The sequence below is a fragment of the Echiichthys vipera genome, assembly GCF_963691815.1.
Source record: "Echiichthys vipera genome assembly, chromosome: 5".
Taxonomy (NCBI): domain Eukaryota; kingdom Metazoa; phylum Chordata; class Actinopteri; order Perciformes; family Trachinidae; genus Echiichthys; species Echiichthys vipera.
In genome coordinates, this window is record NC_139830.1 from 26,707,801 (window position 1) to 26,726,141 (window position 18,341).

Here is an 18,341-nt window from a genome sequence, read left to right on the forward strand (position 1 = left end):
ATGGTGGAAAAGAAGCAGACAATGCAATCTGATTTGATTTACGACTAAAGTAAAGTAAGAGTACATTTACAAACTATTCACAGGAATGATGGACTTTTCAGACTTCTATTTGCAGATCTACACTCGTGTTTAGCAGGTATTTCAAAGGATGTCAGTATGTTTCAATTCAGAATCGAGAACACGGTAAAAGAGTGCACTTTCACTTTGTCCTATCCAATTTCACTGACAGCACAATTTGTTTCCTTCTAGAGGAGCTAGATTTCATATATTTCTAAAACTCTTAGAGACACATATTTAAACACTGTATCATAGCCCTTTCTGAACACTGAATATATAAATCATGGTACAATATTAAACACAATATCTATAAAAGTCTATATTGTGGCACAACAGGTGGAAGTGCTTTAAATGGCACAGGTTTGGATGTTATGCTTTTTGTGTGTATGAGGAAATTCAGTGTACTGTACACAAAAAGAGAAAACATTGTGTTACATATTTATTTGCTAGAGAGCAAGCTTATTCATTATGACAAAATATAAGTTATCGGTTAAAGTAGTTATCCATAAAACTGGGTTATTGAGCATTAATACATGGCACACAGAGTCTGATGGAAGGCAGAAAAGTTCAGAGGAACTAAAATAAATCACTGAATAAATAAGTGAATGCAGGTCGGAAATATTTGCAAATTTTGGAATAAATGCTCAAAAAGAATTAAAAAAACACAACAACCTTACACCCAGTATTCAAATCTGGCAAAACCTTTCTTTCAGTCAAACAAATCTTTTTAACTCAGAGAGACTCAGAAAGAGAGATGGCTGATATTAGCATGAATCCCATCAAAAATATATTTTATTAAGAGAGTTTGCAGTTTGTGTGCCGCGGTGAAGCATGTTAGTGCGGATAAGGTGCAGAGTCCTGACTGGGTGGGTTCCTAGAATTTCTCATCTCCCTCCTCCACATCCCTCAGACTGAGAACCTCCAGAGAACCCCGACCTTTAGTCTCACAGCGGATCAGCTCATCGATCTCCCTGAAGCAGCCGGGATCCACCAGGCACACCTGAGCATGATGGGAAGAGAAATAAAGACATCAGTAAAGATATTTCATAAATCAGAAGCAGAGTAAGTTACAGTCTGCCCCAGCCACTAACAACATCCAATAATATTAACAATCTTTTTGTTTCCCACCATTTCAAGCTCCTCGTCAAAGTCTTCACTCTCCACCACCTGCAGGAGCGGTTTCAGCTTCTCCTTCAGCTTCTTGGCCTCCTTGGCTGGCAGTATCAATCGCAGCCTCATGTGGGCTCTCTGGATCTCCATGGACTCCTTCAGCTGCCGGATCACTTCCAGAGCCTGGCAACAACAGGACAGATGAGTTTGTTTTACAAAAGGGTTATCATCATCATCATCATCATCATCATCATCATCATCATCATCAGTCCAGAATAAAGGGAAGGAAAAAGCAAAAGACAGAGACACAGACTGTTGCAGCTTGATTGATCCTGCATACAGAACATAAAGATGGCTGCCACACCTTTGCCAAAGCGTGACCATGTCAACAATATTAAAAGCCATCTCCAGAGTGTTACACGCATCACTGCCAACTGTAAGTGCAACAGCGTGTTCACTCCTGGATGGTGCTCAGTGAAGAGAAAACATAGCAGGATGATACTTTGGCTACTTAACAGGGTGATATAATTACATGTTATACCACAAGGCGATATTATATCCATTCCTCTGAGAATGATATGATATTTTCTGATATCACAAAGTCTGCCACGGTACGATTTCAATTTCATTCACTTCATGGGCCTGCATTTGATATGAGACAACACCATCTTCCCATTGAACACAATCAGTTACGTTTATATTAATTCCCAAATATCAACTAAAATAAGATTTGATCATTTTATAAATGAGCTCTTCAAGACATTTAAATGAAAAACAAACTGTTCTTTTTAATAAAAAGATAACATATGACGGGAATTTCAAAGTAAAGACACATCTTAAACGTGACAATATGTATCGATATTTTGACTTTGCATCGACGATGTTGTTGATTGAATTGACATGTCAATCCACACTGATGGGTCGTTACACCCCTACTTATATACAATCATTTGGTTTATAATATATTAAGAAACCAATGATCAGGAGTCAGGGATCCAGAAGATTCTTTATTAATTAACTTACAGTTTTCGCCTAAATATGTAGGTGGCGGCTTGTCAGTGGCAGATGTTGAAATCAGGAACATTTAGAAGTTCTTGTGGATGCCTTACTGTTGTCTCAAACGGTCGTTATATTTGGGGAATATGTCAAGCTTTAAGTAAATATGTTGTTAAAGTTTGAGCATCACAAAACAAATGCCAGGGGGATCCACTTAAGTTGGTATGAGCTACAATATCATCAACGCTACCTGGTTAGAAAAATCAAACCCCATGAAAGATAAAAAATAGCCATCAGTGTGAACTCATTCTTTGCAGTGTTTCTAACAGATTTAAAATGCATCTGTGGCAGTCAAAGCAGTGACAGGCCAACTACAAAGTTAAGAAATCCTTTTGCCATTCTACACAATTACACATAAATGCACCATATCTGTAAACATTACATTTCCACACATACTTTTTGATCGATGTGGGATGGCAGCTCAAATAAATTCTACATGAGGGAAGCTTATGAAATCATTTTCCAGGAGTTTTTACAGCAACATATTATATGATGTATATAACTTATCCCCAATAGCATTTCAAATAATTTAGTAATTCAGTACGGCATCTATTCAGCAGCATCCATACTGACAGAAAATGATGAAGCATATGTAGGAAAATTGGAGTCCCAGAATAACTTGCAAAGTCGATATTAACATGACTTCGCAGAACTAACCAAGTGCAACGGTACATTAGAGAATCCTTTTACACACTAAAAATCCCTTTTGCACTTTAAAATGGCTAATCTACCTGAAATCAGCTAGAATTACTCCAAAACACCAGAAAAAAAGCCTAATTCTGAAATAGACTGCTGTTTGCTCCGACTTCACATGCGACTGTAATAGGGATGCAATGCTACACTGAACTCAAGATTCACAGTACGCTTCTATATTCAAATTGTGACGGACGTAGAGCGCCAACAACCTCATTTTGCTAGAGACAAGCTAGAGCTGAGAGTGCACGTTAAGTTCTGACCCTGTTGAAATGAACGCTCATAGTTACTGGTTCTAGCTTTGTTCCATGCTGTAGTCTTCGCGTCAATTTAACTTTTCCCCAAAAACGAAGTTTAAAAAAGAGTGACTCAACTTTCTACCTTTCTTACAAAAGTAACGTTCATCATTTTTTATTTAAGACCTGCCAAAATTGTATGTAAGACTTTTTACACAATTTAAGGCAATTTAAGGCCTAAAATTTGGATAATTTTGTTTTAGACTTTTTAAGACTTGTTAAGACCCAACTTATGCCCTGCATATTGTAACTGATTTCGCTTGCTCACAAACAGTCATATAATGTACTGTTAGGTAGTACTGATACATTTAACCTCAATTGCTTCTCCCAGGCGGGGTCATGACATTGGGCGTGAGGTACACCCTGGACAGGACGCCAGTCTATCACACTTATGGGCAATTTGGAGTTAACCTTACACCTGCATGTCTTTAAAAGCCATGCTGGAGTACCCGGGGAGAACAAGAAGACAGACAGAAGGGCCTGAGCCCAGATTCAAACCTGGAACCCTCTTGCTTTGAGGCGACAGTGCTAACCACCACACACCTTTTTTAAAATGATGCAGGATTCATGATGCAGGGTCTCAGGTTCATTACAGGTGATGGCTGAACCCAGCTTAATTGACTGACATTGGAGCCCAAATGTGAAGAGAGCATTTTTCTGTTCCGCTTTATGTCTGGTAAACACCCACATACATTATTTCCAGGATATCTGGTAGTTGTAATCAATTTCCAGGTGTTTCCATGACTAGAGAACGGGTCTCTACATTTCCAGGTTTTCCAGGATGTGTAGAAAACCTGTGTAATGATGAGAAAACACACAGACAACAACATGTGACTCCTCACCTGCTGTTTGGTGCTTTTGTTGGCCTTAACAGAGTAGTGGATGTCCTTCATTGCACGCTCAATGAGATTGACTGTATACGGCCTCTTGGTCTCTGGGTTGACACACTTCTCTGCAACAATAGTCGCAATGTCCCTGAACATCATCTCCAGCTGAGACTGCCTTTCCTTGTCCGACACTTGGAGCTCTCCTTTGGCCAGGATCTGTCCCAGAGAAAGGAAGCAGCAGAGGAACAGTCAGGAAGTGAAGGTGAACACTGCAGGTCTTTGATGAGGAGGATGATGATGATACAGTGTGAAAAAGAGGTGAGCAAGAAAATGTTTCCTACTTGTTTGCAGATTTCCGTTAGATCATCTGTCCCAAAAGATTTGGTCAAGTCATCCTTCTTTGCCACCTGACCTTTGGACACGTTAACGAAGACTGACTGCGTCTGCAAAACCTCATCCAGGTCTTTCTCTCTGGAAGAAAACACAGTGTTTACACATGAGATGGAGACGAGCATCGATAGGCCTTAAACTGACATTTCGAAAGCAAAACAGCAACTGGCCGTTGAGTTTTAATACGGAAGCCCTAAAGGGTCATACATTACATTCCCTCTGTTTTTCCATGATAACGAGATAATTTATTTGAGATCTGGAGAATCAGTGTAGCAAGGTCAGAGGAGCAGGAAAATATCGATCATCGCTTATCTCCTCAAAGTCAATACTGATGTCCTCATTAATTACACTTTTTTTTAACAAACTTCATTGTCAACAATATAATATTACAACAACACAAATACCAGTACAGGGAGGAGTTTTACAATGTGCACATAAATATACAGATTACAGTTTAATTTCACAACAGTAAATAACCAACTGAAATCATCCGTCAGTGTGGCCTATGGACCTTTTCAAATACGTGAACATAAACATTCCAAAACAGTCCTAGTTTATTGCCTGTTGCAGTGAATGTGAATGACATCGGCTGAAAGGAAGTTACCAAGGACTTCGGCTGTTGCCTAGCAATGGCATTCCGTTGAAAAGGTCTATAGAGTTCTTAAAGATATGAGAAGTCTTTACGAGGCATGACATGTCAGTTGTAGTGGAAATCTCAGGCCAAACACGTTTGATTATTTTTTTTTTATCAAATGAATTGTCGTTATCGCGAGAAAAGGGAGGAGATAAAATGTATGTAATGTATGACCCTTTAGGGCTAGTGGGTGCTGTCCATAGACTGCTGCCATTACTCACGCTCCTGCTCTCCAGTTCATCACTTTATTCTTGTAGCAGGCGATTTCGAACCGCTTCCCTCCCTTCTTCATCCGCACCACCGCCACATTTGTGAGCCGTATTTGATTTGTTGGCGTAAATATAGACATATTTGTGGTAAATGCGACAGAGGGCTCTGTCTGCTGTTGACAAGAAATGTACGCTGTCAGATTAGTCAATGCGATTCGGGAGTGCGTTTCCAGGGACTGTCCGCCGTGAAACATCGACGTCAAACAACCGTTCCGCTCCCGTTTCGTTTCTTCAGTCGATTTCAGTAATTTTGTGACTTATGACAAAGGGAAGCCTAGGTCGAAATAATTTATACTACTAAATAGTTAGCATTATTATATTTATTTGTCTGTTTTTTGTTTGTTTTTCTGTACTCTCTTTGATTTATTTATTAATTATTTCACCAATGTGCTGTTTATTGTATACCTTGTAATTTTGTACATTTAAATTGTTCAATAAAAAAAATTCCACTGTTGAATGTAGAGTTGCAAAATCTACCTGCCACTACAAGAGAACAATTAACACCATTGTGTCTTAGTTCCACAGATATGTACTGTAAATATATATACATCACCTCAAACAACACTTCCGGTGACTACTTTTAAAATACGGTGACCAAATCACATATATATATACGGTATATATGGTACATACATACCGTATATATATACGGTATATATATATATATATATATATATATATACCGTATATATATAGCGTATACGGTATATATATATATATACCGTATATATATAGCGTATACGGTATATGTATACGCAAATACTTTCAAAATACGATGACCAACATCGTATTTTGAAAGTATTTGCCGGATGTGTTGTTGGAGGTGCTGAATGGTGCAATTTCTCTCTGTGACCACTTGAGGACAGTAAACACTTACAAGTCTCTCCACCTGTCTTCAACGTACCACGACCATGGGTGTCTTAAACACAACCGCCCCTCCTGCGTCGGGCGTCGCAGCAACAAAACAAAGAACTACATTTCCCAGCATGCGCCCAAACAAATGGTTGCACACAATATCAGCTGTAGAGGACTGTGTATTTTAACATATTATTTGCAGCTATGCTGGGGTTCTTCCTTATTATTGTACTTTGTATAAGTCGTGTGTCTACTTTGGATACTAAAGGTGAGTTAACTTAACATTTTAACGGGACAGGAAACTAATTTGGCGTTATGTTTTAGCTAATGTTAGTAACATTGATAGCTAGCATGTATTGTTAGCGCCCCGCAGGTGAACTCTGGTTGGGGTTAACCCGTTGTATTGTTCGGTGCCGCTTTGGGATTTATCAACCGTTTCTGCGGTGTATTTGCGCACCTTAACGTTAGTGGAGGAAGCTACCCTTAATTATAAACATCACTCAACCTGATGTATTTTGCCCCTCCAGTCTCGCAGAATGCCCTCAGTCCCAGTGACAGCTATCTCATGTCGATATGGCACAACAGGCTCTACCTGTATTCGGCTGCTGCACTCGTCTTTGGCATCTGGTTCTCACTGAAGGTGGCTTTGAAGAAGGTGAGCTGTCGCTTCCTTATATCTTAAACATATTGTCCTATTTGTATTTCTGAAAGTGGCTGCTGGTTCTCAGTCGAAGTGTTTAGGTAGTGCTCATGTTTCCAAACATTTAAGGTCGTGCTCCTTGCGTGAAAACGAATCTCCATATGCAAAGACCCCCCTTCATTTATGCCTCTTTGCATTATTTGTCATCCATCTGTATGCTTTTAGAAAATTTTCTCCAAAGACGTCCGCCCGTTGGTCTACAAAGCTGTGAAGAGCAATGAGTGCTCTGACAGAGACACTGTGCTTCATGTGTCAGGAGTTAAAATCTTCTACGGCTCACAAACTGGAACAGCAAAGGTACAGACACAGTTTACTGATCCTCACTGGCTCATGATGTCAACGTATAGTCCAAATAATGTGATGACACAGATGATGACATGATGTTCTACCTCACTACTTTTTGTAAATAGCAGTAAAAAAAAACAACAACAATCAAGTGCAACAGTACCACCAAATGTAGCCTCCAAAATGACTACAGGGTAAGCATGCACAATGTGGATTTCCCCCCCAAGTCAATACTGATAAGCGATAATTACCTGCTTCTTGTGGCCGATAAGATAACACCTGAGAGTAAATAAGGCAGTGGCTGAATCCAAATGTCCGGACTTCACAGCGCTTGCTGACTCGCAGGCTTTGCTTGAGCGTTCCTGGGAAGGCTGTGGGTCAATTCATCCAGTCAATACTGATTAGCCATAATTTCCTGCTTCTTGTAGCCGATAGCGATAAGATATCACCTGAGGTTAAAAAAGGCAGTGTTAGACTTTCTGCAAACAAACCTATTATGAAGGTGTAGTCAATTACTGTTTTAAACTGTTACTGCATGCATGTCAGAAATAATATTCGGCCAAGTCATGGTAATAGAAATATGTAGAAGTATAGACCGAACTGACATCACTATTGTTAAAACAACAAAAACAAACAACACAACAGTCCAGACTCAAATATTCACTCGTATTTTCTTGTAAATAACATAAAAAAAACTTCACAAACCTACTTTGGCTTTTTAAGAGCCATTGCCGAATAATTAAAATTAAATGCTCTGACATAATCCGTCTAAATGCATTTAATACTCTGTGTTTATTGTTGGATCGCAACCCAACTTTAAAGGTGCATACTGCTACCTACTGCATTGGAGTGTGTAGATGCTGTGCTTTTTAAGTCAATAAAAGCAATTTGGGTTTGTAATATCGGTCGAAAACGTATTGGCTATAATTTCATTATAATACATAATCTAACTTTTCCATGATCAGCCAATACTTTATTGGTACTATCTGGTGCATCCCTACCACAGATTAATACATCTCTGGTAAAGTTCCGACAAAATCTGAACACGTTTCACAAAACTAGGATTTAAAGGATTTAACTCCGGTATACAGGTGGACCTAGTGAACCAACTTCCAGTCATGATTGCTAAGTTAGATGCTAGACAGACTGGCCGCTCACACACAGTATATGTACCGTTCTGAGATGTGCGATAAGCATCAACTGAGACTCTTCATTTGTTCAGGGTTTTGCAACAGAGCTGTCAGAGGAGGTGAAGACTTTGGGTATTCCAGCAGAGGTGATTGACATCAAAGACTACGATCCAGACGATCAACTTGCTTATGAGGTAATCTAGGTCCATGGAGAAGATGGGTTTTATTGGGTCAAGTAAAGGAAGAAAAGCAGGAGGATATCAGTCTAATAGATTGTGTCCTTGAACAAGATACTAAACAGCTTCTAACTTCAGAGCTGCTCCTCCATATGTAACCGCTCATATGGACATTGTGGAATATAACTGGCTAATTAATGCATCCATTAATTGTTGCACCATGCTGTGTGTACCACGAATTTGCTCTGGGGTGTTAATTAAATCTTTAAAATGTAAGACCAACCAACTGGCAACATGTACTTACAGACGAGGCTTAATTAGACCAGAAAAGTAAAACAAATCACAACTATGCGTTTTTTATGTTTGCTTGACAGCAAAAAGTACAGTAAGCCTCAAGTTCTGTAATTTTCCTGCTCAGCCTTTGTTCATTTTTTTTTGTACTTTTTTTTTGGACAAATGTGTTGCACAAATCTTGCTCAGATGAAGAAAGATGGATATTTTCATCAGTGTTTCCTTTTTATTTTGTGGGAGCAGGCACCGTGTAGTGCATTGACAGCTGAAAAGGGGATTGTTGGGCTGGAGCACAGCAGGAGAGAAAAAATAGGAGAGTGATCCCGTTTTCAGTGATGGGAAATCTCTACGGGGAAATTACTGTAGGCAGTCGCTCCCTAGATGCAGTTGATCCTTGACCATCAGACAATTAGGCACTATTTGTTTGGCAGCTGAGACCCTGTTAGACATGAGACAAGAGACCCACTTCTGAACGTTTCTGATTATTTACACAGGGACATGGAGTGTACTTGATTTATATTTTCAGTGCCAGTGATAACTGCGGCTAGAGGCATTATGTTTTCTTATTATTCTTGTGAACGCAACATCTCAGAAACCCCTTGTAACCCAGTCATTTTATGAAAAAATGTTGAACAAATTGCAACAGAAGCAAACTGCTTTTTTATCCTCAATATGTCCTGAGTACGGAAAACAATCCCTGAAAAATCCCAATAGGGGAAGGTTTTTTAAAGAGACCCAAATATACCCTATGCAAGTTTTTTTTTTAAATTGTTTGTAAACATGGGCCAGCATAGCCAGCTGAAAATGTCTGGTTGAATCTTCTTGACATATAACCGTAACCCGTGTGTGTGTGTGTGTGTGTGTGTGTGTGTGTGTGTGTGTGTGTGTGTGTGTGTGTGTGTGTGTGTGTGTGTGTGTGTGTGTGTGTGTGTGTGTGTGTGTGTGTGTGTGTGTGTGTGTGTGTGTGTGTGTGTGTGTGTGTGTGTGTGTGTGTGTGTGTGTGTGTGTGTGTGTGTGTGTGTGTGTGTGTGTGTGTGTGTGTGTGTGTGTGTGTGTGTCTCAATATACCTTATGCATTCAACTATTCATTATTTTTATAATGAATAGTTACTCGGGACATATTGAGGATACAAAATCAGTTGTGTTTGCCTCTGTTGCAATTTGTTCAACGTTGACCCCTATTTGGGCTTAAAATGACTGGACTATTGTCACCTCACAAATATGTTTTCGGCTGTAACTCAAGAATTTATATGATAATTATAGCAACAGTTCTCAGAAATCAGGATCAAATGAAGTGATGACATTTTATATCAAAGGTCAAACTTTACTGTGACATCATCATGTTTCTGTCCATTATTAGACTCCATAACTCAGGAACAGAAGGTTAGCAGGTCGTCTGCTATACTTTACATTAAGATTTAGTTTTGAGACAAATCTCTTTTATCACATAAGTAATAATTCCTGAAAAATCTTCATATTGGCAAGTCGTCTTTCCTGGAGCAGTCCTGCAAGGTTCTCAATGCTTTGCAAGATTTGTTTTTGTTTAGTTTGACTTAAAGCATTTTTGAATACATTTTTTTGGTGTCTCAATTTTGCTCTGTAGTGGTCAGAAATGAGTAACTAATTTTTTTTCTCCTCTTGTCCAAATTACCAACAGTGTTTGATATTGTTGTTCATAGTATCCCAAAAAATATATTGGATCAGGAAACCTACATTTACAAATGTTTAGTGAAATGACCTTACGTCATTGTTTCATAGTCTTCCTTGTGTCTACTGCTGTGTTTACCTCTCCATTCAGTGCACCAACAAGTCAGTGTGCGTGTTTCTTGTGGCCACCTACACTGACGGGCAGCCTACAGAGAGCGCCAAGTGGTTCTGCAAGTGGTTAGAGGAGGCGTCCACTGACTTCAGATATGGGAAGACCTACCTCAAAGGCCTCAGATATGCAGTGTTTGGTCTCGGCAACTCTGTCTATGCTGGCCATTATAATACGGTAAGAAATGCTTTCCGTATTACCTTCTATTAGAATGATTGTGTATTTCAAAGAATATGAAAATCTACATGGTTTGACAACTGTCAGCATAATGTGGGTCCAAACTAAATCAAAATTAACTTGGTCAGTATTCAGTAACTATAATAAGCACCAACCAGACTTAATTTGTTTATTTTACCCACTATTCTTTGTGTCTCACCAGGTGGGTAAAAACATTGACAAATGGCTTTGGATGCTGAGTGGCATGCGAATCATGACCAGGGGAGAGGGTGACTGCAATGTGGTGAAGAGCAGTAATGGCAGCATTCAAGCAGACTTCCTGGCCTGGAAGGTGAAATTCCTGATCCGCCTCCAGGCTCTGGCCAAGGGTGAGAAGAAGAGCTGCAGTGGGAACTGTAAGACTGGAGGCTCCTGTAAGAACAAGAGGAAAGACGGACAGCAGGAGGAAGAGGGGGAGGAGGCAGCTCCGCAGATTAACAGCTCTGAGGTAATGGCAGAAAATTGTATTTGACAAGTGGTTAGAAATGATTCAGCCCTGTGTGTTGGCAAGCATTTGTCCGGCTTAAGTGTCCTTAAGCACCTCCTGGAGCAGGTTTCTGGACTATGATGATGATGATTATTATTTCTTTGTAATGGGGAACTATTGATCTAACATCGTAAGCCCTGAAAATGTTTTGCTTCATAATAGTTTATATATCTTCTTTTTCCACGATAACTGACTTTCAAGCAATATTATAAAAGAACGTTCCCACTCTGTATGGACTAATGCACAAGTTTCAAGTTTCAGAATTATTATTGGGAGTAAAAAATTGTATTGACCATATCTAGGTGACTCAGTGCTCTGATCAACTTGACGGGGTCATTATGTTTTAAGATCAGACTTGTAAAATTCCTAACTGTTAATCACATGTCTGAGATGTTGGTGAGATGTTTTGTCACTGACTGGCCCAAAAGCTGCGTCCATCATTTACAAAAGACCTGATGATATGTTTGGCTAGCTCTCACAGTGGCAGTTTGTCGATTGTCCGCTTTTATGTAGTTTCCTCTAACAGTCTCCTGATCATATGACAGGGGGACAGAAAACTTTAGAAAACTAAGGATGTCAGTGAACTGTCTGTCCATTTGATTAATTGGACAAAGAACCTGTCTAAAATGCCTTCCTGGGTTCCTCCTTTGTGATGACACTTAGTTACTTTAAGATTTTAAGATGCATACCTGTGTGGTGTTTGTTGTCTTCTATATGCCAGTGCCTAAGACAAACTTCTATTTTATGTATCTTACAGAAAATAAAATACCTGCATTTCCAAAATGATGGTAAGATACTGATAGTGTTCATACTATTCAATAAAACCTGAACAACAGGATGTTAAGGACTCAGTTTAAGTAGCAGTGCAACACAAAATGAAAGCACACACCCATGTTACAACAGACAGTTGCAACCTTACTGCTGCCTGGTGCACTATAAAGCCCTATTCGGACGGTATTAGTTTAATGTGGGGACAAAGGGTAAAATAGTCTTACCTCAGGACCTCTGTAATAAAAACGGCCAATTTGCACAGGATTCAGAAATCCCTGTATCCTACCAGTGGTGGGAGGGGTTACTCGATTTACACACTGCTGTCACCTCCCTGTCTCCATGTGCGTCCTACGTAGCTTCCCGATATCACAAAATAAAGTAAACCCAAAACTAAAGGACATAATCGATTATCTCAAAAAAATGATAAGGGTGCTTCTTCAAGCGCCTCCATGCTCAAATAAATGAGGAAACTACGTATCGACGGGATATGACGGAATATCAACGTATGTTTTACTGACGTCGTATTCGGACGAGACTTTTTTTACCTGAGGTATTTTTTTCCAGACCATTTAACAGAAGGTGAAAATCACCGGATTTTTTTACTGACATTCTCCGGAATAATTACTGACATGGCACATTCAGACAGGACTAAAACCTCTGTTAAAAATGACTTTACCCCACGACCCCACATTAAACTCCCATCATCAATCACAGAATTCAAATAAGCAAGTAAAGACAGTCTGTGAATATAAGGAGAAGAAAGGCACAGCGCCCAGACTCTTTAACAAAATGTCCTCTGAGTTGTGATGATGCTGTTACAAGGGCACCTTAGACATCAAAGCACCTTATCACAGGAGGCTGAAGTGGGCTGACTGCAGCGAGTCACCATTTGATTCAATTTAAACTTTCTTTTTTTCTGCACTGACTGCTATGTCATTGTTGGATTATGGAGTCATGATTCGTAAAGATAAACAGGTCGTAGGTTTTATGTCATTTTCAAAATCTTTAAAAGATAGCCTACATGGTATCAAGTGTGATCTAAACGCCGTCTTTTTTGAGCATGTACCACGCCAATGGGGCACCAATGTTTGTTTGTTTTTTGTCCTGTTTGCATGCATGACATTTTTAGTGACAGTTTCAGCAAATATGAAAAAACAAACATATTTTTCTTTGAAAGTTACTGACTTCAGTTTCAACAGAGGGCATCTTGACAGTTTTTATTCATTTCTTCTGGAGAGCAGGAGAAGCAGTCATGCAGTGTGTGGTGGGATCGTTACGAGTTTGGGAGGGGCTTGTGGTGTGTTCACAGGTCTGTATTTGAACAAAAGTTGGCTAGACTTTAACTTTGTAAATGAGTCTGTCCAGCGTGACGTGGTTGGCTCACAAAACTTGGACCAAGCTGACAAACTAGACAATGTAGTTTTGAAATAAAAGATTCAGCAAATTATATAAGGAATCGGCTACAACATGGCTTTGACTGTTTCTTCCCTAAAATGTTTTAAAAAATAGATTTTGGTGGATTGTTTAGACACAATTACAGAAGGTATACCAGCAGGCCGCCATGTTGTTTCCTGTTTGAAACGGTGAGCAGAGAGCTTGTTTATCTAATCAGTAGCATTCCACGGTAGGGAGCACACCTACTTGGGAAACACGTGTGCGTGCGTGCATGCGTGCGTGCGTGCGTGTGTGCTTGCCTGCCTCATATGCATCAGAAAACAGACACAACCAGTTGTCATGGTAGCACTAGCAGGCACCTCAGAGACAATTCTAGCTGAGACTTCTTCCTCTCCGTCTGCAACACTGATTGCACTCAACAGAGGTGACATTCAACCAGAATCAAGAGTAGCTGAGAACTGCGGTGAGGGGACCATTATTGTGATTTATCCGCCCACTGCACTGCTCATGCATTTTGTCCTGCTGTTGCACGTGTGGGCAGAAGTTTCCATCATGGTCTGCATTGTGATAAATCCTACATAAACATGCCTATGGTTTTATATATCTGGTAGGCCAAGTGGAGATAAGGGTGCACCATAAATGCGTTCCGTATGGGCTCCCTCGCTTAATCACAGAAAACATTTTAATTGGTTATCGGTTGGAACATATCGTTGCTGTCGGGTGGAAACATTGCATGTCCAAAACTGTCATTTTTCAGGAATGTGAAGTTTTGCCGACAGTTTGAGGATCTAATGGAGTTACAAGATTTAGTCATAAGCTCTTTTTAATACTTTTCATTGGTTAAAACTTATAAAACCCACCAGACGTTAAGAGTCACCAGTAACACATGAAGAAAAATAAAAATGACAAAATATGGAGATACAAGGTTTCTCCCAGACAACGAAGAGACGTGAGTCTTTCTGTTTAAAGCGGCCTTTTATTAACCATGTGTTGGACTTTCTGTTCTCTCCTTTCTTGTTTCAGGAGGACCTGGTAGAGTCCAGCAGTGATGAGGAGGAATCTGGCCTGCAAGATGAGAAGACATCAGGTTCAGTGGTTGACATGGAGGATCTGGGCAACATCATAAACAGTGCCAAGAAAGCAAAGGTTAGACTCTGTTCACCACCACAGTTACGCCACTGTCCGTAATGTTTGAGTTTATTAGCGTTCAAGGTCTCAGTTAATCGCTGAATAGAAGCAGAATTTACATTCCTACAAATAGAAATAAATACCTTTACACGATTGTATATCATTAAAATATATAGGGCTGTACTCCAATCAAATTAAAATCGGATTTAGCTGTTCAATATGAAAACACAAATATTCTATCTGACTGACTATCTTACAATCGCAAAATCCATTGGCAAGAGTTTCAGTGATCATTTTGACCACATTGACATTGTCAAATGTTGGTCGATTGCTGTCAATATTTGTACACTTCTCAAAGGATGACAGTCCGCGTATTCCGCCCAGGGGATTCAATTCTGCAGGTCATTGGCAGCCGCTCATGTTGGAAGATTCCCTCATCCCCCCGCATTTCCTCTTGGTTGACTTGGGAAGGCTTGGGGTTAAGGTGACTCGCGTCTCCTTTACAGCACCCCCAGTATTTATACCGATTTACTGAAAAGCAAAAAGACGAGAACTGAGGGGGACGGCCCTAAAAATATCAATCTATACATTTTCTATATACAAACATGCAACCATACATTTATACTCATACACACACATTTACAAATACAAACCATACCATTACACACAACAATGCATACATTCAAATAAAGATAAACGCCTGAACAAACCCTAAAGATTTCAGCTATCCATCTTTAATATTTTCCTGAGTTTAAAAAAACACTACTGTTCAGGCAAGAACAGAAAGAAATATAATAATGAAACTAAGCATTCAGACGCGTAAACTGTGCCTGTAAATTTGAATTAGTTCTTGGCTGCCTGCTTCAGAATATTACAGTTAGCTTATTGTTGAATAATTTTCAACTGGGATCCAGTCATCCTCCATCAGGTTTATTTTCAGCGTTTCCGTGTTAAGGTTTATGAGCGGGAACCATCGTGGCTTTATGCTTCCACCCCAGTCCAAGTGTGTTGAGTCCTTCATTGAAGGAGAAGTGGCAGATGGGTTGATAGACACCAGACCCCGGCAGGCGTGAAGCGGAGGCTTGCGAGAGCGAAGACGCCCACTTCACAGACTTCTGGGGAAGAGTGACTCAAGAAAGCAAGAAAGATGAGAAGGAAGAGGCATGATCAGTCTGCTATGAAGTGTAAGGAGATGTGAGCTATGGGAATGAGGGGAATGGAAGGAAAATAAGTGTAGGTATTCAGTATGCTTCTTGAGTGGCAGATCATTTTGGGGAAAGCACTAATATCATTTTGCATTCAAATATCCATCAAACAAATCAAAGAAAGCACCCATGGGTGCCATAAAGGCTCTCCAGAGAGAAAGCCTGTGAATTTGCTGCTGCCTGGTTTATACTACAGGCTATGGAAAAACATCAACTTTAACTTCTTGCTGATCTTCCTTTGAATGCATCTGTTTTTCCAAAATATTGTTTCATTTATATCCTTATAGATTATAAAATGATGATTTAGTCCCTTTGCTGTAATAACATGTACAGTAGCAGTTGTATCAAAGACAATGAGATTGAACAATAAGCCCTGTCTATTCACATCTGTGATGCAATGGATGTCCTGTTACTTGACACCACTGGCCACTCTGAAATGATCTCTGCTTGCATTATGTGCAGCTCCTGCCTCAATTGGAGATTACAGGTCATAACAAGCAAGTTTATTCTTTGTGGAAAGCTGTGAAATTAATTTAGTGTATTTTTCAGTCATTCAAGTGAATGCTTAAGACAGTAGCGTAGTTGACTGGGGCCTTTGTGCTTCCTACATTTCTCATGAAAGCATAATGCTTTAAGTTAATGTCGTGCTAACGGTGCTGGACTGCTGCAGGAGTGTCAATGTCTCATACAGATATGAAACATGACTTTAACAACTGATTCTTGCAGGCTCCTCTATTCTCATGCGGCATTAATATTCAACTACATTGTGTGTAAGCTCTGTGTGGGTTGGACAGGTCTCTTTGTTAGCCCTATGTGAATGTGTTTCATACGTCATGGCTGGGGAAGTTGAACATACATCAGCTGAGGACATGAGGAGATGCTTAGTTCTCTCTGCTGCTCCCGTATAAACCCAGACCGCTTTCAATTTTCAGGAGGTGTTAATTTATTTTTTATGAAGAAGGCATATCTTCCTATTTAGCTGAGTCATGTATCCAAATAGACCTACAATTAGTAAATTCAACCATGGAGATGCCCCCCAAAGAATCATGCGAGTACATACAATTAAATATAACTGCTTAAAGTGCTACATTTTAGAAACAAGAGAGAGACATAATTATTTCCTGTGATGACTTGTATCATCACACTTTGTTGCTGTATATTTGTGGTAACACATTTATCTTGTTTTTGCATAATTTGGTCACAAAGAGCAGACAGTGCATGATGTAATTATTTTGTAGATTCAACATTAGCAACTGCCAACGGACGACAAGTATTTAGTCAAACTGCAAATTAAGTGTGAACAAGGAAATTCCCCCGACTGGAATATGTTAGTTAGCTAATTAGAACCAGCTGAGGTCCGGGAGATTAGTATCTGTTTTGTATGTCTCCCTGTTATTAAGATGAATATGTTGTAGGATTTTATAAGCTTTAGTCTCAGGTTATAAAGGTAGAGTAAGGTTTACTCTCAGTGTTGTAGTATTAGAAAACAAGCTAGAGATCATCCATGTATAGTTGCAGGTGGGAGCTCACTTTGGTCATGTTTGACCACTAGGTGATGGCAGAGACTCTCAGTTAGATGCAGCTCACAACTCTGAGTGAACCACTTTCACACCACATTGCCATTTCACTTCCAAACCAATTTGCATGAATTCTCTGCAAACATCAGCAAGATGGATATTTAGCAGATTGTGTTACCATTGCTGCCTCTTTGTAAACAAAATTAAACTGTACTATGTGAGTCTGGACACTAGCTCTTTGATTCAGGGTTAGTGAATGTTCCTAGGTGATTTGCCACGGATTATTTCCAGATGATTTACAACACCAGTCAAACAGATTCAGGAAAAACTAATTAACACAACCCTGGGTGACCCCAGATCTGAAGGACCTACTCAACAAGAAGAAGATGGTCTTCAAATCTGGGGACAAGGACGAGCTGAGGAGAGTGCAGAAGGAGCTGAAAAAGGGGATCAGGAGAGGAAAAGACAGCTATAAGAGGAAGCTGGAGGAGCGGCTAAAGGGGAGCAACGCCAGGGAGGTCTGGAGAGGCCTGAAAACCATCTCTGGCCACTCCAAGGACAGTGGGAGGGGCCCTGTATCAGGTGATCAGGTCTGGGCGAATGAGCTGAACCAGTTCTTCACCAGATTCGATGGCGACACGTTTCCCTCCCCCGCATGCTCCCCCTCGCCCCCTTCTCCACAGCAGCTGTCCTGGTCGGCTCCCCCATTCCATCCCACTGCCTCTCCAACAGCAACAACTACACCATCCTCACTCCAAGTCTCCCACCTCCTCCCCCTTTACCCATCCCTCAGCCCCTCCCCTAGCCTCGTCATAACAACAGACCAGGTGAGGAGGGAGCTGAGGAAAACCAAGGCGAGGAAGGCTACTGGCCCTGACGGCATCAACTCCAGACTGCTTAAGGACTGTGCAGATCAGCTCAGCAGTGTGCTCCTGCACATCTTCAACCTGAGCCTCAGTCTGGAGAGAGTTCCACTCCTGTGGAAAACATCGTGCGTGGTTCCGGTTCCAAAGACTGTTCACCCCAGGGAGCCGAAC

At 40.3% G+C, this 18,341-nt stretch overlaps 2 protein-coding genes across 3 annotated transcripts in view; one reads left to right on the forward strand and one right to left on the reverse strand.

Moving 5' to 3' along the window:
• Positions 1-489: 489 nt before the first annotated feature.
• On the reverse strand, positions 490-5,479 carry sbds (SBDS ribosome maturation factor). Its single transcript, XM_083913623.1, has 5 exons — positions 5,285-5,479; positions 4,381-4,510; positions 4,055-4,255; positions 1,186-1,350; positions 490-1,057 (listed from the first exon to the last, which is right to left on the reverse strand). The coding sequence occupies exons 1-5, from the start codon at positions 5,410-5,412 to the stop codon at positions 932-934; spliced, it is 750 nt and encodes a 249-aa protein (XP_083769749.1). The 5' UTR covers positions 5,413-5,479; the 3' UTR covers positions 490-931.
• An 840-nt stretch (positions 5,480-6,319) lies between these two features.
• The window catches only part of tyw1 (tRNA-yW synthesizing protein 1 homolog), a 78,118-nt gene continuing 66,096 nt past the window's right edge, over positions 6,320-18,341 (forward strand). For both annotated transcript variants that reach the window (XR_014593209.1, XM_083913884.1), the window contains exons 1-7: positions 6,320-6,455; positions 6,715-6,842; positions 7,053-7,184; positions 8,395-8,496; positions 10,568-10,762; positions 10,965-11,249; positions 14,478-14,600. Coding sequence is in view for 1 of the 2 variants with exons in the window: in XM_083913884.1 (XP_083770010.1) it covers positions 6,392-6,455; positions 6,715-6,842; positions 7,053-7,184; positions 8,395-8,496; positions 10,568-10,762; positions 10,965-11,249; positions 14,478-14,600 (1,029 nt within the window). In the remaining variant the exon portion in view is untranslated. The remainder of the gene's footprint in view (positions 6,456-6,714; positions 6,843-7,052; positions 7,185-8,394; positions 8,497-10,567; positions 10,763-10,964; positions 11,250-14,477; positions 14,601-18,341) is intronic.